Source organism: Bos taurus, chromosome 26 (genome assembly GCF_002263795.3).
Source record: "Bos taurus isolate L1 Dominette 01449 registration number 42190680 breed Hereford chromosome 26, ARS-UCD2.0, whole genome shotgun sequence".
Lineage (NCBI taxonomy): Eukaryota > Metazoa > Chordata > Mammalia > Artiodactyla > Bovidae > Bos > Bos taurus.
In genome coordinates, this window is record NC_037353.1 from 12493179 (window position 1) to 12521100 (window position 27922).

Consider the following 27922-nt stretch of genomic DNA (forward strand, 5'->3'; position numbering starts at 1 on the left):
GACTTCAGCATGGCGGTGTTTGCCGATTTGGACCTGCGGGCGGGTTCTGACCTGAAGGCGCTGCGTGGGCTCGTGGAGAACGCTGCTCACCGTGAGTCTCCCGGGCTTCGCGGGCCCCCGTGCCTGCGCTGTCTCGCTGTCCCTAGGCTGTAGAGCCATGCTCTGGAGAGACCCGGCGGGCCTAGTTCTGGTGTCCTGGGGCCTCCGGCGTGTCCTTGGAAACTGATGCCCCTGCGGTGTTGCTCTGACCCGCGGGAAACTCGAAAGCACTGGGGAGACGTTACCCAGTCCAGCTCCTTCTGTCTTGGGAATTGAGGAAACTGAGGCCCTGACATGGCGGGGGATCTGCATGGGCCTCACAGCTGATGGATAGAAGAAAACAGGGCTCCCAAGTGTACACCTACACGAGTGCTTTTTATATCGCCCCTTCCTGCGTCTCTTGACATTGTCCTGATGCTGTCAAATGCTGGAAACTGATGCAGAAGTACTGTGGGGGCCCTGAGAATGGGGAGGGGGCATGTGGTTCAGAGTGTTGGAATGTTATTTACACGGAGAGTAAGTGGAGGCGGAGGACTTACTAGGAAGGTGGGAGGAGAGCAGAATGGCTAGAATGTTACTCCTGTTTGAATCCAGGGGAAACAAAAGCCGTGAGAGGTAAGACCTCATCTAAATTATTGAAGTGAATCGCAACTGCTAAGTGGGGATAGAAGGGTTTCAAAAGAAAAGGTTTCTTCAGGGTCTGTTAAGTAATGGATGCTCAGTAAATATTTGAGAGAGGAAGAAAAGGACCTTGGACAAACTGATGAGGGAGGAGACCACTATTTTGGCCTTAATATGCGTTATCTTTTAATATTAATATCCTGTAGTCACCGTTGGTGTTTAAATAGCTTAAAGATTGGAGTCATGATTTAAACATATTTTTGAAGTCCACATGTCCGGAGCAGTGCTGTGTTGAGGCTGATAAAGCCAGGCCCTGGCTTTAGAGAGTTTTCAGTCTCTTGGTGGGTAGCTCAAAGGAGAACGTGGACATTGGTGTGAATTAGTGGTCATCCTGTTTCTCCTTAGCAAAAGGGTCTCTGAAGAAGTAGAAAGGGTAAAAAGCAACAGAAAAAAATGACAACAACGTAAGAATGAAGTTGATAGTGAAAAAAGTATAAATTTGATGAGATGAAAATGAACATAGGGACACGAAAAAGAATAATGGTTGAAAGAAGATAGGCAAAGATAAGGGTCTTTGTTGTCATGCTGATAATACATCACCAAAGTCAAACAAAGCCCTGTGTCTGTGCCAGGCACTGTTCTAAAACATCCAGCGTGTGTTATCTTAATTCTCATGACAGTTGTATGAGATGAATCCTGATATTATCACCGTTTGGCAGATGAAGAACCTGAAACTTAAGGTTAAGTAACTTTTAAGTGGAAATGTTCAGGTTTGAGAACAGGCAAATCTGACTCCAGAGTCCATACTCATAACCATTCTTCTACCTTGTAGTCTTGACATGAATTGGTATGAGCTTATGTGTAAAAGAGGTTGTTGTATTTGACAAGAATGTTCAATTTTTCTTTTCAGTGGGCTATTCAGTTGTTGCCATCAATCATGTTGTTGAATTTAAGGAAAAGAAACAGGTAAAATAGATTTCTGACAATAATAACCAGCATTTATAATTATTTTGTGTGTATTGGTAATGTGGAAGCTACAAATGAGCACTCTTTGTGCATTATTTTATATGTTAACAGTTGAGCTGATACATATCTGTGCAAATGATAACTTTTTTGTGAAGTGCTGGGGTATGGTGTAAAGATTCTTAAAGTTGGTTTGATGTTAAGTAACTTTAAAAGTGCATTGTTGTTGTTTAAACTGTAATCACAATATTTAATCTTTTTTATTTTACTGTCATGGACTCATTACTGAATGATTGCCCTTCCGAACATACTAGTAAATATGTGTATCTCTCCTTAGACCAACAACTGTTCCTTACAGATTGTTTCATTCTAAAAAATTGTTGTTCATCCTCCCTTTCCATTGATGTTCTCCTGTCCTACTCGGCTTCAAATTTCTTCATTAAAAAACACATGCATGCACATACACACAGCTTATTTAGGGTTTCTGCATGCTAGAAATTAGCTTTCTGAAAACTTATTCTTTATTTGTCATAGGAAATTGAAAAACCGGTAGCTGTTTCTGAACTTTTTACAACTTTGCCAATTGTACAGGTAAGTGCTTTGTTTAAGAAACATAATATGTACTCATCCAGTTCAGACATTCCCAGTCATACGTTTGGTTCTCTAACCTGCACTGCCCCTTCCTTTGTCTACCAGTCTTACCTTTCCATGAAGACTTAGTTTTTCCATGAAACATTATGTACATCTCTTTTTCTCTAGCTATACAGGTATACCTCAGAGATGCTGTGGGTCTGGTTCCAGACTACCACATTAAAGCAAGTCACGAATGTTTTGGTTTCCTGATTCATGTTAAGTTTATGCTTACATTGTTAAGTGTGCAGCAGCATTATATCTTAAAAAAACACAATGTTTATCTTAATTTTAAAAAGTATTTTACTGCTTAAAAATGTGCTCATCATTGTCTAAGTCTTCAGTAAGTTATAATCTTTTTGCCAGGGGAGGGTCTTACATTGATGCTGAAGCCTGCTGACTGATCAGGGTGGTGGTTGCTAAGGCTGGGGTGGCTGTGGCCATTTCTTAAAATAAGACAACGATGAATTTGCTGCATGAAACCTCTCAGTACAGTTTCTCTGTAGCATGCAACGCTGTTTGATAGTATTTTACCCACAGTGAATCTTCTTTCAAAATTGGAGTGAGTCCTCTCATACCCTGCCACTGCTTTATTAACTAAAAGTTTATGTAATATTCTCAATCCTTTGTTGTTATTTCAACAATAGATTAAGTTCAATGTCTGACATGTGTGTGGTCTTTGACACTGCAAACAATTACAATAGTATCATCAGAGATCAGGGAATTCCCTGGCAGTCTAGTGATTAGGACTTAGGCAAAATCAGTAATCACAGATCCCTGTAACAAATATGATAATAATGAAAAAATGTGAAATATTGGGAGAAAAATGAAAATGTGACACAGAGACGCGAGTGAGCAAATGCTGTTGGAAAATGACGCATCATAAGAGACTTGCTCAATACAAGATTGCCACCGATCTTCAGTTTGTAAAAAAAAAGCAATATCAGTGAAGCAGAACAAAGCAAAACACAATAAAACAAAGTATACCTCTATTATAAATTCCTTGAGAGTTAGGGCTAGGTTTTACTGATCTTCACTATTCTGTATTGTTAGTACCTTTTAATGAGTACTTTCCACTGGTAAGGAGGAAAATCAGTCATCTGTATTTTGTGCTTTTTTTATTACAGGGAAAATCAAAACCAATTAAAATTTTAACTAGACTAACAATTATCGTTTCGGATCCGTCTCACTGTAATGTGTTGGTAAGTTATTTTTCTTCTCTCTTGGTCTTAACACTTGCTTTTCAACTCACCTCATTCTTACATCTTCCCTAACCCCCAGTGTATGACACTTGACTGCTCTCCTTAGCTCAGAATTCACATGGTATAATAGAGTCTCTTCTATTCATGACACATGTATAAGGATTAAAGCTTTTAAAGATTTAAAGAGTCTTCCAGTGACTGGTGTTCATTGAATTTACACAACCCAGACATTGAGTACTGGTGATGTTGCTATGAGTAATACAGACATAATCCTTTGGAAAATGGGAAAAATGTTTAAAAAGTGGGAGATAGTAAATAAGGAATGTTCTGGGAGTGTGTAACAGGAGGCCAAGCTGAGGAAGCTGATGTTCAAACTGTGGCCATACAAATCAGTGAATGTTATTGGTGCCAGATAGGGAGAGAATATTCCCCCAGACAGGATAAATTATGCAAGATTCTAAATCCCAGAAAAACATGGTGCATGGTGGGAAATGAAATGCCAGTTGAGTTGAGCCTGATGAGCTGTCTAACCTAGGATGATGTTAGAAAGGTAGGTCTGGGTGAGCAATTAGAAGAAGCCTTTGAAGGTTTTAACTAAGGGAGTACAGTTATGAGATTTGCATTATAGAGAATGGATCAAAGGGGATAAAGGAAGGGATTTGATAAAGGATAGGATAAAGGAAGGTGGGGGAGGGGAGGATTGACAGGATTTGATGTTGATTGGATCGAAGGTGGTGATTCCCTGCTTTGGCCTGAGCAGCCAGATAGGTAGATGGTACCATTTCCTGAGATGAAACATACAAAGAGAAATAAGTGTCAGATCATCATGTTTGAGACACAGTAAGTTCTTGTAAGAGTTCCAGTGAAAAGACAGTCACAATCATGTCCAACTCTTTGTAACCCCATGGACTGTAGCCCACCAGGTTCCTCTGTCCTTGGAATTCTGCACTCAAGAATACTGGAGTGGATTGCTATTTCCTTTTCCAGGGGATCTTTCCAACCCAGGGATCAAACCCCGGTCTCCTGCATTGCAGGCAGACTCTTTACCAACTGAGCCACCAGAGAAGCCGCAAGAGTTCAAGTGGAGCTTGTCAAATGAGTAGTTGGAAAAAAAGGACTTGGCCCTCAGAAGAGGAACCGCAATTCAAGATACTCATTTGGAAGTGGTCACCTTGTAGAGAGTAATTGTACTCATGAGAATGGATGAGACTCCCTGGTCAAAGTATAATATGGGAGGAGAAGGTCTGGGACAGAATCCTAAGGAACATCTATATTCAGTGGTGGAGTAGAGGGTGAGCTAGGATGGGAGACTGAGACGGGCCATCTGAGGAGTAGGTGGACAATGAGGAACATGAGAAGGGTGAGCAACATCAGCGTACCTGAGGAGAAGGGCTAAAACGTGTCTTGGACAGGCAAGTTCTGTAATGACATGGTGGTCATTGGTTGCCTTACGAAAAGCCATTTCCATGGGAATGATTGGGCTATGAGAAAATACAGCCAGTGTCTGCTGCTAACTTTGCTTAACCAACTTCACTCCATGGAGGAACAGAAGGCTTGGGATACTGGTGAGAACCTGCTGTCTAGATTTTGTTTGTTAAATGGAGACTTGCAAATAGCTGGTGCTGATGTGATGAATCAGTGAGGGAGAGAGATAGTGAAATCTCTGAGAACATAAGCTGTTTCATCATTAGCTGGAATGGCCTCCTGTCTCATAGAAAAGGAGTAATCAAGGAAGGGCTGGCCTCCTTTCTAACAATTAGCATTGCTAAAGAAATTATGAAAAACCAAATTTGGGGTTTTTTTATAGCTGCAGGTTGCATTCCAGTTCTCTAAGCCTGGGGAGACATAGAAGTGACTTTTTATGGTCACAGACTTTGATTTTTCTCGTTACCATGAACATCCTGGCGGCCCCTTTCAGTCCCTATCCCAAGTGGGAGTGTCAAGCCGAGGAAAAGAGTACTGGATCCTGACTTTTTCTGAGACCTAGAACCTGCCCTGTCTTGGCATGCATCTGCCCAGTGGGTTTGCTTAGCTGCTCAAGCCCAGTACCTGCTGCATCTCTTCCTCCTTTAATTTTTATCTTGCTTTTTCTTTTTACAGAATAAGAGGTAAAATATTTAAAAGGTGCCAAAGGGAAAGAAGAAATAGCACATATTATCTCATCATTCAGTGATTGTAAACTTGAATATGTATTTTTTCAGCCTTTTCACATGCATACACATACAGTATCAGTTTGAGACTTTCTTTTATAAATAATCTTTAACTGATAAATCTCTCTCCTTCTGTCGGAGGGCTCTTGGTTATTTTCTTACACATCTAGCAGTTTAATTTGTATTTAACAGTATTCTCATCGTGAACCTAATCACGTCATACTTAGTCATGTATAATTCTCGTCTCACCAAAAAATGATAAGCTCCACTGAAAGCAGACACATGCCTTAAATGATTTTGTATCCCTAGTGCCCTACATATAGCAGGTGCTCAGTCAATTTCTGTCAAGCTCCTCTGCTAGCTTATAAGAGCAGGAGCTGTCTAATTTGATTTTTGTGTCTCAAACAAAATGTTTGATATACAGTAAAGCATGATAATGTGGGAAGGAAGGAGAGATGATTGATGAGATGGGTGTTGATAACTGGAGTCTTATGTGCTGAGAAAGACTTTTCTGTCAACATACAAAGCAAGGCAAAAATGTCAGTGGCAGATTATAGGTATTACAAGATTGAAATGTGAGTGCAGCCAGGACAGTAGTCAGAATCCCATAAGCATTTGTTGTTGTGTTGTTCCTGTACGGTAACATTCTTTTCATTTTACTAGAGAGCAACTTCTTCAAGAGTCCGGCTGTATGATATTGTTGCAGTTTTTCCAAAGACAGAAAAACTTTTTCATGTAAGTAACAGTAAAAGAAAATAGTACTCATTATTTTACATAAGAAGTCTGATGTTGTACCTTTGTAGATGACCTGTTTGATCTCATCTGGAAACATTGAGGATTTTTCGTTTATATGTGGAGTCCTGGAACTGCCTGAGAGTGTATTTGGGTGGCATATTTTGTTTTGTTTGTTCTGCTAGATATTTGATGGGCTGATACTAAGAGAGTCCATCAAGTTTTCCTCTTTTTAAAAAAAAAATAATTTTGTTTATTTTTCTACTTCTGGCTGTGCTGGGTCTTTGCTGTGCAGACTTTTCTCTACCTGTGGGCGGGGGGCTGCTTTTCCTAGTATTGCATGGGCTTCTCTTGTAGGTGGCTCCTCCTGTTGTGGAGCTCTAGGGCAAGTCAGCTTCAGAAGTTGTGGCTCTCAGGTTTAGTTGCCCCATGGCACGTGGGATCTTCCCATGTCAGGGATCAAACCTGTGTCTCCTGCATTAGCAAGTGGATTCTTTACCACTTCAGTTTCTGTCCTTGCTATTTGCTGCTGCGTATTACAGAAGAAAGGCACGAGATTCTACTGTGGCACAAAAGGTCCTTCTCTGCTTCGCTTCTCCTTTGTGTGCTCAGAGGCGTGGTCCGTATGCTAGCATGATCATGGTCTTCTAGATATCCTTCAGAATCAACTGTCTGCTGGTGTTCCTTTTTGTTTAAGAGAACCTTTATGAATTTCTTTTGTCCTTTTCAAATGGCCATTTCTGTGACTTTTTAGGAGGCAGAGTTTAATGTATATGTTCAATACATTTTGTCAGCTTGAGACAGAACACATTGGGAGTTGTTAGTGATCACAGGAGAAAAGAAATCAACTGTAATAATAGTTTTTCAGGAATATGTTTTACCGTGTAAAGTGAGATATAGCTGCTTTTAGAAATTAAGGAATGTTGACTTTGTCTCAGTTCAAGAAAATAGCCATCTACCAAAAAGTGTATCCACCAAAGGGGTGTTACGGAGCTGGTCTTTAATGTTTTAATTTTACAACATAATCGATTTTTAAGTAGTCTGTTCTAAAATTATAAGAAGATTTTCCCTAAGTTTATTCCAGTAGATGGAGCTGTTGACTAAGGAGACTTCTGTGTGATAAATTTAGTTTTTGAGGTACACTCACAATTTTCATTGTTTATATTAATGCAGGGAAACAGCACAAGTTAGCAATGAATTCCCCTTTTTTGCTGACTCCTTTTCTGAAATGCTCAGTTATAGTAATTCTCTAGAATTTCATTTCAGAGAAAAGGAAAGTAGGATCGAGTGCATCTTAGACATCAGAGACCCCTGTGGAACCTTTTAAAATCAGGCAGGCTCAGATCTCCACCATGGGAGATTCTGATTAGGCAGGTTTTGGGGTTGAGCTTGGGTATCTGTTTTTTTTAAGTTCCACATGGGATTCTGATTCAGTATGGAAACCCTTAAGAGAAACATGAATATGTCCAGATTTGTTAAGCAGCAACTTAGTTTTTTATTAAATATTAACAACTCGGTTATAATGTAGATTAAAAGTTGATAGTATACCTAATTTTTTATTGTACTCTTGTGTTTTGAATTGATTTTGAAGAGCATACATCCTACATTTCCATAGCCATTTATTTGATTAGAGAAAACAGCCCAGGGGTAATTGGGATGAATGCTTATTATTATTGCCATTTTGTAGAAGAGAAAATTGAAGCTCAGGCTAAATGATTTGCTCTAAACCTCAGGTAACGTGTCATAGAACTAGGACTATGGTGTTAGAATGCATTATAATTTGATACAGTGAATTTATCTTACTGTTTTCCTCAGATTATTCTCAAATTTTAGGTCAGAAATATGAACACATAATTCATGATAGTGGGTGGAAGAGTCAGAAATATTCTGGAAGATGGATAAAAGCTATAAATCATTGGCAGAGTATTTGTTTGGGATTGACTGTAGAAAAAAGTTTTTAAAATCAGAACATTTTTCCATATCTTACCCATTCTTTAGGATTCAGTTGAAGTTGGCACTCCTTGTTTTCTATAGAAAATCCATTTAAAAAGATTTTTCTTATAATTGTAAAGCTTGAAATTGGATCAAATGCAAGCAATTTGTTGCTTAACAGGTTATGTTCTATTAAGTGATTTTGTTTGATAAGTTGATTATTTAGAATGTAGGCAAGTGTCTCTGTAGATAGGATATTCTAAAACTAAGGTCTCAAAAATGAATCGTAAAAGTATTCCTAAACACATGTTAGCAATTAGTAGTATGAAATCTAACCACCTTAAATAGCGTTGTTTCCATGGGAATTAACATACTAGTTTCCACTCAGAGTATCTGAAAGATATCTCATAGATAAACCCTTTTTCTCTATAGTTACCCCAGGGGATAAGGCAAAGATGAAAGGTTGTAAGCTGAGTCCATTGGCCAGGGCTTCTTGGGATGGGGGTGGCTGTGGAATGTGGCAGAGAGAGTTATATAGAAGTTTCAGGAGCTTCTGAGTTAGTTATTGCCATTTAGGAATTTTTAAAAAATTTTATTGAAGTATAGTTGATTGTTAATTTCTGCTGTGAGGCATAATGATTCAATTACACATATTTTTCTTCATATTCTTTCCCATTATTTTTCCCATTTAGGACTGGACAGGGTGAGGAGAATTCAACCTGTTTAGTCCAGCGGCCTCCGATCTACTTTGAGTGTGTACTATATCAGTTTGAAAAAATACTGGTCCTACATCCCCAATATATGTGTTTATTTTCTTTTAAATTATTTGATGGGTATATTTATTTTCTTTTAAATTATTTGCATGCTCCATTATATCAGTGTGCTTTATGAAATAATATACACACACTGAACAAAATATTTTAAGAGAAGGAATTAAAAATAAGTGAAAATTGAAGTTCTCTTTTCTTCCTGCTCCCAAAATCCATCCCTTACCCTTTGCAGAGCATTTTTGTACTAACACCTGGGGCTACCGAAAGGGCGGATCTTTCCAGGCTCCTTTTAAGGTGTGGTCTGGCTGCACTGGCTCAGATTTGCCATGAAAATTTGTTGAAATGCAGGTGATTAGACCCTCCTTATTGAATTGATTGCTGGGAGTAGGGCCTGGTAATCTCCATTTTAAGCAAATTCTTCAGGGGAGGATTTTTTTTTTTTTTTAAACATGGGTTTAAAGGTTGGGAGGATCCATTTATGGACATCTCTTTTCACTGGCAAGCCTGGCTCTTCCTTGCATAAAACACCAGGATGTACCAATCTGACATCCATGAAGGATTTGGGGGAGACTGAACCTTCTCCCTCTTACTCTCCTTGTTCCATAAAATCAAAGATAAGTGTATGTGTGTATGTACCATTTGGGGAATACCTTCCTTAAATCCTCATAAGAGTCTTTGCCCAGAGGAAGATTAAGAACAGTTGATACGAATTCATATACAACCTGCCAAAACCACTATAATCAAATTCTTAATCACAAGTATTTGGACATAATGTAATCATTTTTAATGATTTAGAAAGTATTTCATTATAATGTGAACATTAAACATTAGCTCTTATTTTATAGTTACCTAAGTGTATCAGTTGAACATTTGGATTAATAGCTAAATAACAAAAGAACTCGGTTTGAGACATTTTAAGTCTAAGGTGCCAAGTAGAGCTGTCCTTTGTAACTGAAGATTTATTATAATGCATGTATTTAAACCAACACAGGGGATTTTCTTTAAATTAACCCTGGGGAAAAAGAGCAATACATAATCAAGTAACCTAATTTAGCTTTACGCTGGAGAAGAATGTTTTACAGGCTTTTAAGAAATGAATCAGCTTTTTGAAATGAAAAATAATTTGTGCTTGTAATAATAAATTCAAAGAGTGCAAAGAGGTGTACGCTGAAAAGTACACCATCCTCCTACTTAAAACGCCTTGTCCCTTTTCTTCAGAGGCAACCACAGTCAGAAGGTCTTGGGTTCCTTTTCAGGAGTATTTTCACCCAGTCCTTCTTCATTCCCCTCTCCCTTTCCTGCCTGCCTTCCTGACGCCTTGCTTTGTTCACCTGCCAGTAGTTCCATAATATCCATTTGAGAGGTGCCTCGCTGCATAGAAGGAGTCAGCGTGTTCTATTGTGTAAAGCAACCCTGTTTGTTTAAGTAAAATTGAGGAATGTTTACTCGTGTCTAACCTTTTGTGATTGGTACTGCAGCAAATGTTCTTTCACTAATATCCTGAAGCATTTATAGGGTATAAAGCTATAGAACAGACTTCCGGTCTCTATAGGATACATTCCTATAGGTACTTCTGGTCTCTGTAGGATACCTTCCTATAGGTGAAATATGCTGATGTGTGCATGTAAAATCTTGATACCTGTTGCCGAAATGCTTTTCGAGACTGATTCTGAAAACCCTGTGAGTCCGTTTGTTTGTTCTTGTGTCACCAGTATATTACTAAACTTTATGATCTTTGCCAGTCTGATAGTGTAAAAATGGTAAACAGAAGATGAATTTGTTTTAGTTTTACCTGCTATTCAGAGCTTTTCTCATCCATTCTTAGCAAATTTTCAATGACTATAAAAGTCATTGAAAAAAAAAAGTTAGACAGCTGTAGCAGTTGGGATGGGACAGGTCCTTTATGAGCCGAGTGTCTGCCAGAGCAGCATTACTTCCCAGGCTTACTAAGTTACTGAGACTATCTTAAAGCCAGGCAGCCTCGGATCACTTCCTGCTTCCTGGAACCCTGAGGTGGGGGTAGCAATGAGAGGAGCAGGGATTCTGAAGAAAAAGTATAAGATGTGCCTGTCCTGTCATCGCTAAAGGTCAAGCCTACCCTGCAGGGCATTGTCACCCTCTCGACCCGTTTCTCTTGGTCATTGCCACTGATGTTAGATTGCCAGCACAGCCACCCTGGCAGCTGGAATTTGTTCATCAAGCCTGACTATACCGGCATTGATAGTGAGGCTTATTTTTTGTCATGGTGGGGAAGAGCCAATTCTTTTCTCTCTCTAAATCAAATAATAGCAAAATGAGAGCCGGATGTGCAGCTTCTAGCCTGCACTTTTAAGCTAGTAACCACTCCTCAGCTTTATTTTCCTTCCCTGTTCTTCCTTTTATCCTCGTTTCCTTATCCGTTTATTTTTGTCTTGCATGTATTTTTTTATAAGCAGTTTCAGATCTCTTTTGGAAGTAAATGCAGAGTGTCAACAAGTAATAGCAAAAATGAGAAGAAAGGAGAGAAATTAACAGTTTAAAAAAATGCATTCAGAATCATTTGATTTACAACAGTTCTCCTTTGACCATTTGTGGAGATGCTTCGTTTCTATCAGCATTTGAACAAAATGCTGTTGGTAGTGCCACGTGTTTCTTTGACCACTCAGTAGACTGATCGGACCCATAGATGTGGGACAATTGCTGGCACAAAAATAAAGAATAAAGAATTTCTGGAGAAAGTGGACCATGCATACGTTCCTTTTAGCTTTGCTTTTTTTTGGATATCAGAACCGTTTCCTTTTTCTGGAACAATCTGAAGTAACCTTCCAGAAATTGAGCCTCTCTTAGCAACCTCTCCTTGTGTAGCTGACCGTGGATTAGAGGGTCTCTGGACCATGTCTGTTGAGATGTTCTGTAGACATACCACCCTACTTCAGCTGGATTGCAGCTAAACCATTCAAACCAAATGTGAATGGCTAACCATTGGTTTTGCAAGCGGACGGATGCATTGACCACAGAACCCTACGGTGTCCATTGAGTGAGCCGTATCTATTGGCATTTCTTTATGGCATGTTTGACCCTACCACACTCTTAACATGTGCCAGTTTTGCTTTTGGTTTTACGTGTGTTTTCTCCTTGACAGGTTGCTTGTACACATTTAGATGTGGATTTAGTCTGCATAACTGTGACAGAGAAGCTACCATTTTACTTCAAAAGACCCCCTATTAATGTGGTAAGTGTCACACTTTGTTCTCTATGTGAATCTCTAGATGTGCGTTACCATGCTGGGAAAGGGGCAGAGGAAACCGTGTTTTTAGAGGGGAAAAATCAAAGGCTGGTAATAAATAGACAATTTAAAGGATTTTATTGTGCAAGCTGACTAAAGGCTGAAAGAAAGCTTAATATAAAAAATAACTAGTAAATTACCAAGGTGTGTTTGAAAGGCCTCAGGAAATTTCCTAAGCGGATAGCTAATAATAATGGACACTTACAGTCTGCATGTTGCATATTAAGGAGACAGAGAAGCCAAGAAAGGAGGAGGGAAAAAATAGGGTTCTCATGGCAGCAGCAAACTGGAAAGGGGAGTGGGGTGGCAGGGAATGGAAAGCACAGCAGGCGTAGTCTGTGCCCAGTTAAAATCTGCACCGAGGTGTGCCGGCTCACACAAAGAGCCAGCGTTGCTTTGTAATGACCAAAGAAGGTGACCCCGCGTTGTCTCCTTCTATAGAATCTTTCTCGTTACCTTTCTACATACTTTCTCATTTTCTTCTACTCGTTATCTTCCATCTGTCACACCTTTTTATAAGTCTTATTCTATCATGAAAGTGAGATTGCTTCACATTGGGAGCTATAAGTTTGGCACAGCTGTCAACTATTTGCATTGGCAACCGGATCCTGGGAAGAGTCAGGATGCTATTTTAGAACAGAGTCTTCTGAAGCTGTTTCCCATTCTCAAAAAGTGCTGTTGAAGGAGAAAAAAAAGGTTTAACAGTCTAGATTACATACCCAACCCTGTCAGAATTGGAAAATTAAAAATTTATGGGTTTTTTTCAGGATAGGTAACTCCCCTATTCATTTGTCTCTGGAGAATCTTTTGTTTCCCTCTCTGCTGCTAAGGAGCTGGCTTGATGCTGAGAATAGGCAGAGACGATAAAGAGGAGAAAATTGATCTGTATGGTATGGAAAAATTGAATCCTGTGTGGAAAAAGTTGAAGATGGCTTATGTTCTACCCCTGAATGTATGCTACTGTAAAGCATTCAAGAGTAATATTTTGAAAAGTATTCAAAATTTTAGAGTTATATATTTAAAGGAAAAACTATTAAACAGCTCTTTGCTGATTAATAATGAGAATATACTGAACATACGTATAACAACACGCTCAAATCATTGTTTCCCCACGTTCTTGCCAGTACTTATAGATAAATGAGTAAACACTTTTAAAAAAAGGCCCTAAATCATCACATTTTAGAATTGGAAATCTATGTTGTTTTAACAGCTCACTTGTCAAACATGGTCAAATGAAGGCAAGGAGAAGCTGTACAGCTCTTCAGACCCAGGGTTGGGACAGACCAGGTTGATTTCCATTGGGTGAGACCTCCGATGTGCCCTAGCTACCATGTTGAAAGCTCAGACTAACAGAGTACCTGAGGTGGTGACAGTCTTACTGGCCTCACGTGTTGGTCCTCCCCTTCGGAGCAGGCTTTGTCTCCAGAAGTTTGCCAAGGCTTCTTACCAGCTCCAGTTTGCCATTCCAGTTTACATGTAAATGGCATTTCCCATAAGTTGCTCTTAAACTTTCAACTTCTTTACTGTTCTCTTTACCCTGATGAACAAGGAAGGCCATTTTTTAGATGACTTTGCCTGAGTAAACCCACATACAATACTGTGTTCTTGGTTGGGAGGAGACAGTGACATGTGATGCTAAGGCCAAGTCCGTGGAATGGACAGCAGTTCACAGCACTTAATTCCTCTCATCCCACAACAATGCTAAGCTACCCAGTGGCAGTTTTGGGGATGTCTATTGGTTTCTTATGAACCTGCCCTACTGTTCAACCCAGATTGTAAGCTTCTAGGAAGCACCAGCCGTGTCATGGTCTTTTCTTAATTACCCCAATACCTTCTCTTTAATGAGTCCTCCCTAAAATTTTCAGTTGAATGAGTATACATCTAATTTCATATTGTCAAGGTGCAACTTAGGGAACACAAGCAAATCCTGCAAGCCATTAACTCTTAGCTGTTGTCAGGGCTCAGCAGGCAGCCTCCACAGTGAGAGGAGTCGGGCACTGGGGCATGAGGAGGAGACGCCCCAGGACAGCCCACCTTCCAGTTCCATCTGTAAGGTCAGGAAGGTACTATTTTTTGATGGGTATTTTTGGCCACATTCCCACATTTTTCAATGTAAGAATTCTGAAAAGTAAAAATTTGACAAGTGAGACGGATATGCAGTATTTAACACACTGTCTGCTTTTTTTAAAATCTGGTGTGAACATTTTACATATGTTGTTTAATAAAAACTAGATGATGGAGTGGAGGGAAGGCTGTGCAGCCTTATTTTTAGTCTTTGTCTAGTGTATAAGTAGGCTGCGGTGTGAATTGGTCAGGAAGCAGAAGAGTCCCTGTTAATTTCATTCACCTCTTTTTCATTTAAGAGAAACTGGAATTAAAAGTTAAATTAACTAAATTTAAAAGCTAGAAGCATATTGATACAATAAAAGTTACTGAGTTTGTTGTACAGGGTAAAGAGTAGTTGTATAGATGTGTGTATATTATTTATACCTGATAATTATACCTATTATGGATTTGGAACTGTATCCTTAAAGTATGGAAATACATTCCCCAGGAAAATATAGAAGATGTAGTGAACGTGGGGAACAATTTAGTCTGAAGTCTTGGTCCTTGCATGCTCTTTTGGCCCTTAGAATGAATTTGTCTTTGACCATGATAAGTTGTTGGCTTGGTTTATAAGGATCACAGTATTGGGTACAGATCTTAGTTTGGATGGAGTGGTGAAAAAAAAAAAATGAGCAGTAAGATCCTTAATTCATTAGTCTTGACCTCCTGGCCGTAAGGCATGTGAGAATTATCAGCTCAGAAAGTTGGGATTTTAGGTCAAAGGGTACAGATTTTCACTTAGAAAAAGAATTAGTTCCGAGGCTCTAATACACAGCATGGGCGACCGTAGGTAATAGTCAGTATTGTAACTTAAAAGTAGTTGAGAGAAGATCCTAAGCAGTCTCACCACAGGAGAAAAAAATGTTAACTATATCAGGTGATGGTTGTGTTAATTATCTTGATCTTGGTAATCATTCTACATTGTAGAGCAATGGTCCCCAGCCTTTTTGGCACCAAGAACTGTTTTCTTGGAAGACAATTTTTCCATGGACTCGGGGCTTGGGGAGGGGATAGATGTTTTCACTTTGGCCTGCCGCTCATCTCCTGCTGTGTGACCTGGGTCCTAAGAGGCCATGTACTGCTGCTGGTCCGTGGCCTGGGCACCCCTGATGTAGAGTATTTGTATATCAAATGACCACATTATATACTTTAAATATATACATCATATTTTTCAATCATCTCTCAATACAGCTTTAAGAAGTAAAAGAAGGTTGCAATTATGAAGCAGGGCCCAGGAGCTAAGACATACCAAAGCATTCCTTATATATAATTTTTAGCAGCTTTCATCCCTCTTGGTATCTTCACCACATGCTTACGGCACCATAATTTCAGTTATGTTAATTCCCTCTAGAATCTCCTACAAACCTCCTCTAAAGTCTAAGTAACTTGTAATAGAATCATTTTATCGTATTATAGTTGGGTTTCAAGAAAGTTGAATTCAGCTCCTTTTCTTGGATAACCAAATGACCTCTAATAGCATTTGAAGGTTTAAGCTCTCTCACACTTGCTCTCAGCCCACAGCTTTAAGGTGGGGTAGATGTGAATTCTCTCCATTATGCAGGTGATGTAATTGAGACTCAGGTAGCTTGCATCTCACAACAGGTACACATCTCTCTCAAAGGTTAACTTGGGATTTGTACTCAAGCTTTGATTCTAAATCTGCTGTCATTTTCCTCTTGAGAAATGTTATTTAAAATTACAGCAGAGCTCTTTGTTAAGCACAGAGTAATTTCATATTTTAAAATATCTTTATGAATTCAGGTTTTGAGAAGAATTTTCTTTAAGCAACACCTATCTTCACCTTCATTTTGATTTTTTTTTAAACAGTGTTTTGCCATTGAACAACAACTAAAAGTTTTTTGAGCTATTTTCATGCTCTCTTTGTGAAGTTTTCCCTTCAGCATTTTCTCTAACTCTAATCCATTTGTCTTCTTGGTCCAATTAGTCCCCACTGAAAGAAATCCAGTAAGTAGTATCTGAAGCAATGAGGTTGTTCCAGGAATCTTTCCATATATCCTTGAGTTGGGTGTAACTGCTCTATAAACTTTATTTTTCATCACACATACTGTGAACCTAAATGTGTTAAGTACTTTATGGATCTAGTGCTTGGAGCAGTGCCAGCAAACTTGGCAGTATCAAAAAATTTCTGTGTGGCAAAAAAAAAAAAACACCACCACCCATCAGAAACAGAGTGGAAAGACTAATGACAGACTGGTGGAAATAGTTTCACTTATGTCATAGACAAATGGCTAGTCTCTTTAATATATAAAGAGCTCCTAGAAGTTGATAGGGCTTCCCTGGTGGCTCAGATGGTAAAAAAATCCACCTTCAATGCGGGAGACCTGGGTTTGATCCCTGGGTTGGAAAGATCCCCTGGAGAAGGGCATGGCAACCCACTCCAGTATTCTTGCCTGGAAAATCCCCATGAACAGAGGAGCCTGACAGACAACAGTCCATGGGGTCACAAAGAGTCGGACATGACTGAGCCACTAAGCATGCATGCAGAAGTTGATAAGCTTAAAAAAGAGAGATGTTCAATCCAAAAAAATGGATTAAGAATATGAAAAGGACATTTCTCAGGAAAGGAAATACAAATAGGCTGTTAACATATGAAAAGATGCTTAAATTCATCATGCTAAGAGAAATTCACATCAAAAATCACCTATCTGATTGGCACAAACCCAGAAGTTTGATGATACATGGTTGTAAGGCTGTGGGAAAGCAAGGGTTCTCATACTTTGATTTTAACTGTGTAAGTGGAGCAGTCCATATGAGGGAGGGGATAATTTGGCAACAGCTATGAAAATTATGCATGCTTTACCCTCTGACCTAGTGTATTAGTTGCTTGGGGTTATCATAGCAAAGTACCACAAATGGGGTGGCTTAAACTAACAGAAATGCGTCAACTCACAGTTCTGGAGACTGGAAGTCTGAAATCAAGACATGGGGTTATGCTCCCTCTGAGACCAGTAGGGGGATCCTACTTTGTCTCTTCCTAGCTTTCTGTGATTTGCTGGCAGTCTTTGGTGGTCGTTGGCCTGCAGCTGCATAGCTCTGATTTCTGCCTGTCTTTACCGTGTGTCTCTATGTCTTCCTGTGGTCATCATCTTGTAAGGACACCAGTCATACTGGAATAGGAGTCCGCCCTATTCCAGTAAAACTTCATTTTAATTTACATTTATAGTGACCCTGTTTCCAAATAAGGTTACATCCTAAATACTGAGTATTAGGACCTCTACATAACCTTCATAAGAGACACAATTCAACCTGTAATACCCAGCAATCCCACCTTAGCATTTATTCTACAGATATACTGGAACAACTCAAAGCTATGAGAGGCTTGGCTAAGCATGCCTTACCTCTGCCGTGGAGTACTGCAGCTCTAAAGCAGTGCTGAAGGTAGGAGCTGACATGGAGAGCCCTTCACGTCAGAACCGCAATGTAGTATGCTATCTTTGGGGTAAAAAAGGAAAACAGATGTTGTTCATACTTGCTTATATTTGTATGAAGAAACTCTGGGAAAAGACGTAAGAAATGAATAAGTGTGATTATGGGAGACGGGGGTGGGGCAAACAGGGGCAGAGAGACAATTAAGACTCTTTGTTGCTTTCTTGTGTTACTTGATAGTGAATCGTATGAACGAGTTACCTGTCTCAAGAATGATACACCAAGAGTGTCCTCCTTTGCAATTCAGTAAGGAACTAATTTTTAGGAAATAAACAGGGAATCTGTATATTGTCCCAGTAATCAGCCCCCTATTTTCTTTCTCTCTTCTTTCTCTTAAGCTTTGCTTTAGTTCTTGGGATTGTGCCACCACTACCTCTCTTCACATGTCACACACCTGCTCTTGGTTTGTAGCATCGTTATGACTTACTTCTCATTAGTAGAGAAATATCTGCTTATTCCAGAACCTTTGGTCAGAGATGGAAACAAAAGCTAATCAAGCACGCGCTGGCATTTCTTATGACAAGGCTGTTATGAACAATCAGTTGATGAGCTTAAGGCAATTTACATTAAAATGGGCTTGGAAGCAGGAGCACAGGTAATGAGTCTGTATTTCATCTATCTAAAATTTTTAAATAAAGTGTTGTGAAAGAAGTGTTCACAGCCTTCAGTAGCACGTTATCTTCAGTTTCTGAGTTTTCTTTCCATTTTAAAAGTGAATTTGATTAATGTACTAAGATCAGAATCAGAACTTTTTTCTTAAAAAATAATTAAGTGGATAATTATGTCCATTAACCCTCTCCACGCCCAAAAAAGTTGTTTTTATTTTGCTGTGGTCCCCAGGGGGGCGGGAGGTGGGGGAGAAGCAAGAATACTTTGGGACCTGGTCACCTAGTTCTGTATGTCACCTGCATCTTCTATTTCTCCTCTTCTGCATCTTACCGACCTGTACTGTAGTTCAGCAGCTAGAGGGATGAGGAAAAGAAGTACATGTAAGTAAGCCTCTTTGGCTAATTAGTAGTTTTGGTTAGAGAAACAGCCAGGGGGATAGTTGAGAATATGGTTGAAAGACATGATTTGGTTTGTCTGTGAATTTCAATTTGCCAAGTTAACCCTGGTTTCTTTTATGGTGGATAATCCATAGTGAACAGCATTATCATATGACCTCTTTTCCATAAGCTACTATTTATTCCCTCAGAATATTAATGTATTAAATGCTTTTTATATAAAAGAACAGCTCTGTGTTACTGAGAAGTATCATGATGCCAGCTTCCAAATGTCCAAGCTAGATAGGGAGAATGTGGTATATCTTTGTGCCACAAAGAATATCATAACAGACATCATTCCCAGATATAATCAACACAAGACAAAGAATTGGGGGCAGGAAGAAGCTGTCTGAAAAAGAGAGAGGGGGAGGTTGCAGTGTGGAAGACAGGGTGTAAATGCTAATTAAACTAGGATCAGGTATATAGGGAAGCTAAAATAAAATCTGGGCACCTCAAGGCAGCAAGAAGAGGAAAGGGAAGATTAGGGGATGGAAGAAAAGAAGTCTGTGTTCAGAAGACAGATTTTTTGCATTACTTTTTACACTCAGGAATAGACCTCCAGCCGTCCTAGCTGGACAGGTCTCAGCCCATCTACCTCCTGGTCTTTGCCTGCTTTACTTACTTTGTTCCTTCAAAAGACCACTGCAGCCATTGTGACTCCAGTCATCACCTCCATGAGAAAATCCGTAGATGCTCTGTGTGGCTACTAAGATTAATTCTGTCTCTGTTCTAAAGAGCGGCATTGCTGGCCCTTCCCATCCTCTTGTAGCCTCCACTCCCACCACAGGTCTCTCCTCATTCTCTCCTCCCCAGCCTTTGACCTTCTCCACATGCTCCACCACTCCCTCCAACCCTAGAGCCTCTTCATATACCCCTCCCCGCAGCCTGCCTTGCGCAAGTGCTTCACTCTTCTGCTGTTTAACTGATTTAAGTCCTTCCTCACCTACACCTAGACTTCTCCTTGACTGTACTTAGCACAGTGCTGCTGCTGCTAAGTCACTTCAGTCGTGTCCAACTCTGTGCGACCCCAGAGACGGCAGCCCACCAGGCTCCCCATCCCTGGGGTGCTCCAGGCAAGAACACTAAAGTGGGTTGCCATTTCCTTCTCCAAGGCATGAAAGTGAAAAGTGAAAGTGAAGTCGCTCAGTCGTGTCCAACTCTTAGCGACCCCATGGACCGCAGCCTACCAGGCTCCTCCATCCATGGGATTTTCCAGGCAAGAGTACTGGAGTGGGGTGCCATTGCTTCTCCACTTAGCACAGTGGAAGTTTTTAATTTTTGTGTAATTATTTGATGGTCTCCCCCACTAACCTGGAAGTTTTTAGAAGAGAAGAACCATGTAAGCTTTTGCTCACCATTCCCTTGCACAGCTGGCTTGAAACCCCTCTCTTGTAAATGGATGAAGATGCAAATCACTCTTCAGGGAAGCAGAATAGTGTAGTGGTGGATTTAGTCCCATTGCCACCTCTTCCAGGCTGAACAATCAGTTGATGAGCTTAAGGCAGTTCGCATTAAAATCGTCTTATAAGCAGGAGCTCAGGTAATGAGTCTGTATTTCATCTATCTAAAATTTTTAAATAAGGTGTTACCTGTGGATACCTGTGGATTCCACCCTATTAAGAACACCTTAAACAAGAAAGTTTCTTTTTCTCATGTAGAAGGCCAAGCTTGCAAGCTGGGCAATATTGTCAGGGATGCAGGCTGCTTTCCTTGTTTTTGCTGGGCATTCATGAGCCCCGCTTAAGATACTGACTCCATTAATAAAGAAAATGGGGAGATCAGAGCGGGACAGTTAGCTGTCTCTGCCATAGTGCTTTCTAGGCATTGTGGGTGTTGAATAAATACATAAGACTCTCTCAGCACAGTGCCTGGCACATAGCACTTCTTGGCTGTTTGTGTTTCTTCCTTCAGCATATTCACACTAAATCACTTACCCTAGACGCCTTCTACTCATGTTCTTAGGATGTTTTTGAGTTCTTCATTCTTGGATCAACTTGGTTGGTTTACTGCATTTGCAGACAGTCTACCCTGCATGTAGGGAACACGTCTGCGATTTCCTTTTGACCGTTCATGGAGTAGTAGCCCTTCTGCCACACCACTGGGACGTTGCTCTCCTCGGCTCTTTATATCAAGTCAGCTTCCCCACAGCTCAGATAAACTCTGTTGACCAAATAGAGCCAAAGGTCTTTTTTTCTCCCATGGATGGTGCCATCCGGGCACAAATATGCCTTTTTTCAAAGCTATACCTGGACATGCAGGAGTTAGGCTAGGAGGGACAGGGTGAGGAAGGAGGTGAGAGGGAAGTTCAGTGAAAATAAAGTAAGACAGTGTGTGTTAGCCTTAACAGTTTTCACTTCTTCGTTTCCCATGAAGGCAATTGACCGAGGAGTGGGCTTTGAACTTCTCTATAGCCCTGCTATCAAAGACTCTACGATGAGAAGGTACACAATTTCCAACGCCCTCAATTTGATGCAGGTCTGCAAAGGAAAGGTATGGTTCCATAATTTTAGGATGGTTTTCAAATCTGATTGTTTATTATTAATATACTGGGGTTATCCTGCTGATCCTTAGAGCAAAAAGTTCTCAAGGCCCAAGAACAACTTCTACCATTTCAACAGGCTCTGCAGGTCTTAAGAGAAAGAAAAATGCTCTAGGGAAAAATAACACAAAGTGGGGAAGATGTGTTGAAAGCCTTTATCTTTCAGTAAAGAATTGGCCATTTACCTCCTGTGAAAGAATAGTCTGGAGAGCAATTATTTGTCATCATTGAGTTGAATTAAGGTTACATGCCCTTTTCAACTAGTTTTTTAAACTGATTCATCTTTCCTAAGATCTGTTGGGAAGGCCTGTTCTGTTTCTTATTTTAGGCTGCTTTTAGTTTGACATGAGGTCTTTCATCCATCACTTTAATTATGTACCTTATCTTAAGAAGAAGTTGGTGTTTATGTTAAAAATTTGATTGCTGGTTAATTGTATTGTAAGACTCTTCAGTTTTTTCCCACATTTATCTAAGATTAATGTTGATTACTTTCTGTTTTGTAGAATGTAATTATATCTAGTGCTGCAGAAAGGGTAAGTCTGGCATTAAGTACTTTGTTTTCACTTTTCAAGTTTTAAAACTAAAAGGTTTCTAGGGTAGAAATTAAAATAGTAATGTAATAAAAGGTTGTGTTTTCATTTTTAACTTCATTTGCTCATTGTAATTGCTGAAGAGCAATTTTATCCCTATTTATCCCCATTCTTTTGGGGCTTCAAATTTTGTTTATATAAATAGTCTTTCCTTCATATTGTTGTAAAATGCTTTTCAAGGATCTTTTATATTTTCAAAAATGTAAGAAACCCATCAAAATTATAACGACTTAAATTTATGCAGTTGACTTCCTTATTTTTAGATACTTAAGCATCCTATTTACTGCAGATGAAGTCATTGAAATGTAATGAATAACTTTTCTCATATCTATTTTTTGTTCATTTTATTTTAGCCTTTAGAAATAAGAGGCCCATACGATGTGGCAAACTTGTATCCTTTTCTGAATAAGAAGTCATTGCAATTTTCTTTTAGGAAATTTGAATTTAGTATATTAAACTTTAACAAGAGTTTTAAAACTATAAGTCTATCAACTAAGAATTTCAAAAACAAATTACATCAGGCTTAAAGTGCTTTATCCTTTTGTTTTCTGGATGAAGGGTGAAGTAGAAAAGGGGGGAAGAGTAAAAGTTTAGAGTTAAATGAGTCTTTTCTCAAATGCTTTTTCCATTTAGGCTAAGAACTGTAAAATTAAAGTGTCTCTCTCAGTGCCAGGGCAGCTGGCATTGTTGGTTATGTTTCTGTTGGTCTGGTGTCCTCGGCTGACTCTGGGCTGAAATCTTTAACGACCCCCAGAGGGTTGCTGTTTGGGCTGTCTGAAAGTGATGCGAAGGCCGCAGTGTCCACCAACTGCCGGGCAGTGCTTCTGCATGGAGGTGAGCACGTTTTTCCAACAGAATCAGAGTGGTCATGTTAAGAGCCAGTCATTTCTGTCAAACAGTTGAGCCATATCAACTTTTATTATCCTGCCCCTCAGAGTTCCTTTAAAATCATCTTTTCTGAACCCACTAGCCATGTGCATCATTGCTTTTCTTGCCCTTCACTTCAGGCTTTATGTTCTGTAGTGTGTGGAATGAATACACTTTGCCTTGAGTGTTGAATGCGTTCTTTCAAGCTCTACGTATGTATGCCTGCCTACATTTTGATAGGCCTCTAATTGCCCTTTCTTCTCCAGAGGGACATGCTTTCCCTGCTGAAAATCACTGATTGAGAGAAGTGAAAAGTGAAAAATACATGTTAAGCCATTGATGAGGAACACAAAAGCACCGAATACATTTTTAAAGATCTAGCCAGCAAACTCAGATCACAACGTTGCACATTTATTACATCTTGTGGTTCTTTTCTCATTTTTTGTTTCCATGTTCAAGTATGCATAGACTTCACGTTTGTTTTTTTTTTAACTCACATTTCATTTACATATATCTACCTCCTTACCCTAATTCTGCTACTTGAAGGCACTGAATTTCTTATTCATCAGATGATAAAAGTTGAACTAGAAGTGTTTGATATGCCAGGACTTTGGAGAATGAAAAAGAGGCTTTTTAAAAGGAAAAAAATGTGTACTTTTGATCTGCTGTTTTTATCTGCATTCTCTTTGTAAATTTTAGTAGTAGTGGTAATGGTCAGGAAGCAGTCTACTTGATACTATCCACATGCGTGTTAAGCTTCAGAATTGGTTGATACATAAAGACTAGGTTATTTAAGAGTAGTTAAGACTAGGTTAAAAGAGTAGTTAAGTTATTGAGGGCTTGTATACTATGTCTGGATTTTAATGATCTGATTTCTGCTTGGCAGAACTGGTTGCTGTATTGACTTACCACGAATTAGAGGATTTTGCTTTTGTTTTCAACATTTTTAGTTTGAGATTCTTTTATTATATATATAACCTAGTCCCATCATATAAGCTCTGGGAATGACCACATTAGAACTTTTATCAAGATTTTCTGAAATTAGGAAATAGTTCAAACTGGTGGTTCTGCCATTATTTTTGTCTATCTTAAGGGAACGTTTAAGTATCATCAAGATTTTGGGTAACAATTAGTGGTCTAAAACAGACTAAGACAAAGAAGGGAAACTAATTTTAAAAATTTAATAGGGAAAAATATGAAGATCTACTCTTGACTTCAAGAACCTCAGCTATTCAACATAAGCTATATCTAAAGCTAGGTTTTTATGGAAGCTAAACTAAAAGAAGTCTCGTGGACTCTAATAGCATGCCCAGTCATTCTAGTTGTGCCCCTGACAGTCCTAGTTTATGCTCTCTGTCCCTGTAGAATTAATAGCACATCTATAGGATAAATTGTAGTTCCCGTGGTTTTAGTTGACATTGGGATCAATGAGACAGTCGTGTGGTGGGATACTAGGATTATTAATTCAACCTAAGGTTCAGTTCAGTTCAGTCACTCAGTTGTGTCCAACTCTCTGTGACCCCACGGACGGCAGCATGCCAGGCTTCCCTGTCCGTCACCAACTCCCGGAGTTTACTCAAACTCATGTCATTGAGTCAGTGATGCCATCCAGCCATCTCATCCTCTGTCATCCCCTTCTCCTCCTGCCTTCAATCTTTCCCGGCATCAGGATCTTTTCAAATGAGTCAGTTCTTCGCATCAGGTGGCCAGAGTATTAGAGCTTAAGCTTCAGCATCAGTCCTTCCAATGAGTATTGAGGACTAATTTCCTTTAGGATTGACTGGTTTGATATCCTTGCTGTCCAAGGGACTCTCAAGAGTCCTCTCCAACACCACAGTTCAAAAGCATCAATTCTCCAGTATTCAGCACTCCTTATGGTCCAACTCTGACATCCATACATGACTACTGGAAAACCATAGCTTTGACTAGACAGACCTTTGTTGGCAGAGTAATGTCTCTGCTTTTTAATATGCTGTCTAGGTTTGTCATAGCTTTTCTTCCAAGCGTCTTTTTAATTTCATGGCTGCAGTCACCATCTGCAGTGATTTTGGAGCCCAAGAAAATAGTCTCTGACTGCTTCCATTGTTTCCTGATGAAAGTGAAAGAAGAGAGTGAAAAAGCTGGTTTAAACTTAACATTCAAAAAACTAAGATCATGGAACCTGGTCCCATCACTTCATGGCAAATAGATGTGGGAAACAGTGGAAACAGTGAGAGCCTAAGTTTACATGAAAAGAATTACTCTATTCTAAGGCACGAGGATTCAAAGCCTCACTGTCATCCTCTGTACTGGTAAGACCCAACTGGCACCTGTGTCATCCTGAGTGCCACATTTAAGGGCGCCACTGCACAGAAGCACTACCAAAAGATGGTTAATTCTTGGAGGGTGTGAAAACCCTATCATGAGAGCAATTGTTGAAAACAGTGCAGGAGTAGATACCTAGAAAACAGAAGAGTTGAAAGCCTTCTCCACATTGGAAGGCTTGCTATAAAGAATCAAAGTTAGATGAGTCCTGTGGGCTTCTAGCAGCCAGTGAATAGCAATTTTAAGGTCAAGACAGAGAAAAGAGGTTTAGGGTCTAAAAGAGTTACTTTAGTAACTATATAAAAATCTTGTTTTTCAGTGATTTATAATCTTGTTGGCTTAGATTAAGAAGTAAATGTTCATGTGATTAAAAAAAATATTTCTGACATAGAACTAAAATAATTTTGAAACTAATCCTTTTTGTTACAAACATATTTGCTAATTGCTTTTCACAATTTAATTTTTATATTTATTCTGCTGATTTTTAGACTATTACTCATAATCATAGTGATAAAATAGACATCTGTAACATTTTTCTTGGTGAAATGCAAATTTAAGGCAATTTCTGTTTGTTTTGAGGTTCTCTCATTATGTTGGTGTTGTAATGACCTTGAGAGAAGTTTTGTCCCTGTTATAAATTAAAATGCTTTTAAATAACTGACAGAAATTTAGTAGACTTCGTAAATTAATCTTGATAAGTGAGAAGGTAATATTTAACTTTTTAGAAATGACTTTACTTTCTATTACATGAAATGTCTTAATTAAATTTGTGTTTATCAAGTCCCTTTGATTTTATCTCTTGTCACCAAAAGGTCTTGCTTCCTCCCTCATCCTTCCCCATTTCCTAAGGACTAAGTTTAAATCTCTTCGTGGCACTGTGACCTTTCACAAACGACCCCTCCAGCCTTGTTTCCCCTGATTTTTTCACACTCCTCCTTTACACCAGTCATCTTGTCTCCTACGTATTATTTTCTTATCTCTCTCTCCATATCTTTGCAAAGGAAAACTTTCCTTTTTCTTTTCCTTCTTTTATGATAGTGTTATTTCTTTTGTGATACCGTCCTGATTCCTCCAGGCAGGGTTACTTCTTGTGGGGTCTCCATTCCTACTATACTATTATATTTGCCCCTGATGTGCTGTCAGTATGGGTAGAAAGAAGCACTGTTTAGCCTTCTCAGAATCCTCTGTAGATAACACAGTGCCTGGCCCCTTAGTACATTTTTAGCAGAAGTTAGCTAGACTGAAGTTGAACTCTGCTGCCAGCCTGACCTAAACATCTAATAATTTCCATTCTTCTTTGTCCATTGTCAACAACACAAAAGAGATCAATAACCATGTGTATTATTCTTTATTCACTCAACAAGTATTTCTTAAACATTTGTTAAATAACCAGGCATTGCTGTATGTTGGCCATATAATATGATGGATTCTTCAGACAGACACTCATGATCTAGTGAGGGACACAGATAGTGAATGGTCTGTACCATAAAATGAAGTGAGCACACACACCACCATGGATCAGGACGGCTGACTGTTGGACTTGCTGTCCTGGCTCATCCATCTCTACCACACTTTACGCATGTGCTGCCCCAACCTCTGAAACTTGGTTTCTGGCTACATGAGATGCCATTAGAGACAGACCGTTGGAGATAACTTGCCCTGTAATTTTACCCTTGAGGGTAGTCCCTTTGGAATGAACTAGATGTTAATAATATACTGATATTTGTATAAGCTAGGGGCAGGTAAAGGTGATCGCAGTAAATGGCATCAGCACTCACAGCAGTTCATACAGGTTTATCATTTACTCATGCTGTAAGTGACATGGGGATTTCTTCGGAAGGAAAGATGCTAAAGCTGAAACTCCAGTACTTTGGCCACCTCATAGGAAGAGTTGACTCATTGGAAAAGACTCTGATGCTGGGAGGGATGGGGCAGGAGGAGAAGGGGACGACAGAGGATGAGATGGCTGGATGACATCACCGACTTGACGGACATGAATTTGGGTAAATTCCAGGAGTTGGTGATGGGCAGGGAGGCCTGGCGTGCTGCAGTTCATGGGGTCGCAAAGAGTCGGACACGACTGAGTGACTGAACTGAACTGAACATGGGGATGCTTGTTATACCACCTCTTTAAATCATATCTTAACTTTAAGCACTTTGGTTTCCCTGTTTGATTTATAGAAACTAGAAAAACTGCTTTTGGAATTATTTCCACGGTGAAGAAACCTCGGACATCAGAAGCAGATGATGATTCTCTTCCAGCCTGCAAAAAAGCCAAGTGTGAGAGCTGAAAAGAACCGTCCATCTCAGTCAACACTCCCCTTTCAGAGTCCATCAGCCACTCTGAACAGAAACGGAACCCCCGTATGATTCACTGTTTTCACTTGGAGCCAGATGTCACTAGTCTATAAAAGCAATCTTATATTCAAGCCATTAAAATAACAAAACCTAGTAAAACATTAGAAAAAAAAGACTGTCCCCATACATTAATTTAAATATATTTTAGGAGAAAAACAAAGACAAGTTTGTTTATCCTTTGCATTAAGTGATAAATGGCAGGTATACGTAAGATCTTTCAATACAAGAGACTCTTTAAAAATCTTTCTTGTTCATTTTGAAGTTCATGCTTTTCAGCTTCACTTGGTATATATGACTTACTATTTTTTAGTTTTACTGCTCAAAAAGTGATTATTTTGAGGACTATTAAAACTTTGCTAAAGGA

The 27922-nt window shown here is 39.4% G+C and overlaps 1 protein-coding gene across 2 annotated transcripts; it reads left to right on the forward strand.

The window, feature by feature from the left end:
* RPP30 (ribonuclease P/MRP subunit p30) lies at positions 1–27922 on the forward strand. 2 transcript variants are annotated; one of them, NM_001035461.1, is made up of 11 exons: positions 1–91; positions 1571–1626; positions 2158–2214; positions 3381–3455; positions 6269–6340; positions 12161–12250; positions 21274–21390; positions 21943–21972; positions 22383–22420; positions 22784–22863; positions 27382–27922. In NM_001035461.1, the coding sequence occupies exons 1-11, from the start codon at positions 10–12 to the stop codon at positions 27489–27491; spliced, it is 807 nt and encodes a 268-aa protein (NP_001030538.1). In that variant the 5' UTR covers positions 1–9; the 3' UTR covers positions 27492–27922. The 2 variants fall into 2 exon arrangements, 1 of the variants encoding a protein (NP_001030538.1); XR_815621.4 differs by lacking the exon at positions 22383–22420 and having other exon boundaries at positions 22663–22863; positions 27382–27400.

Bases quoted from the DNA above. Each gene is read 5' to 3' on its own strand.
- RPP30 (NM_001035461.1), top strand. From the start codon at position 10: ATGGCGGTGTTTGCCGATTTGGACCTGCGGGCGGGTTCTGACCTGAAG. The intron at 1,627-2,157 runs GTAAAATAGATT...TATTTGTCATAG, and splicing joins AATTTAAGGAAAAGAAACAG to GAAATTGAAAAACCGGTAGC. The intron at 21,973-22,382 runs GTAAGTCTGGCA...ATTTTATTTTAG, and splicing joins TATCTAGTGCTGCAGAAAGG to CCTTTAGAAATAAGAGGCCC.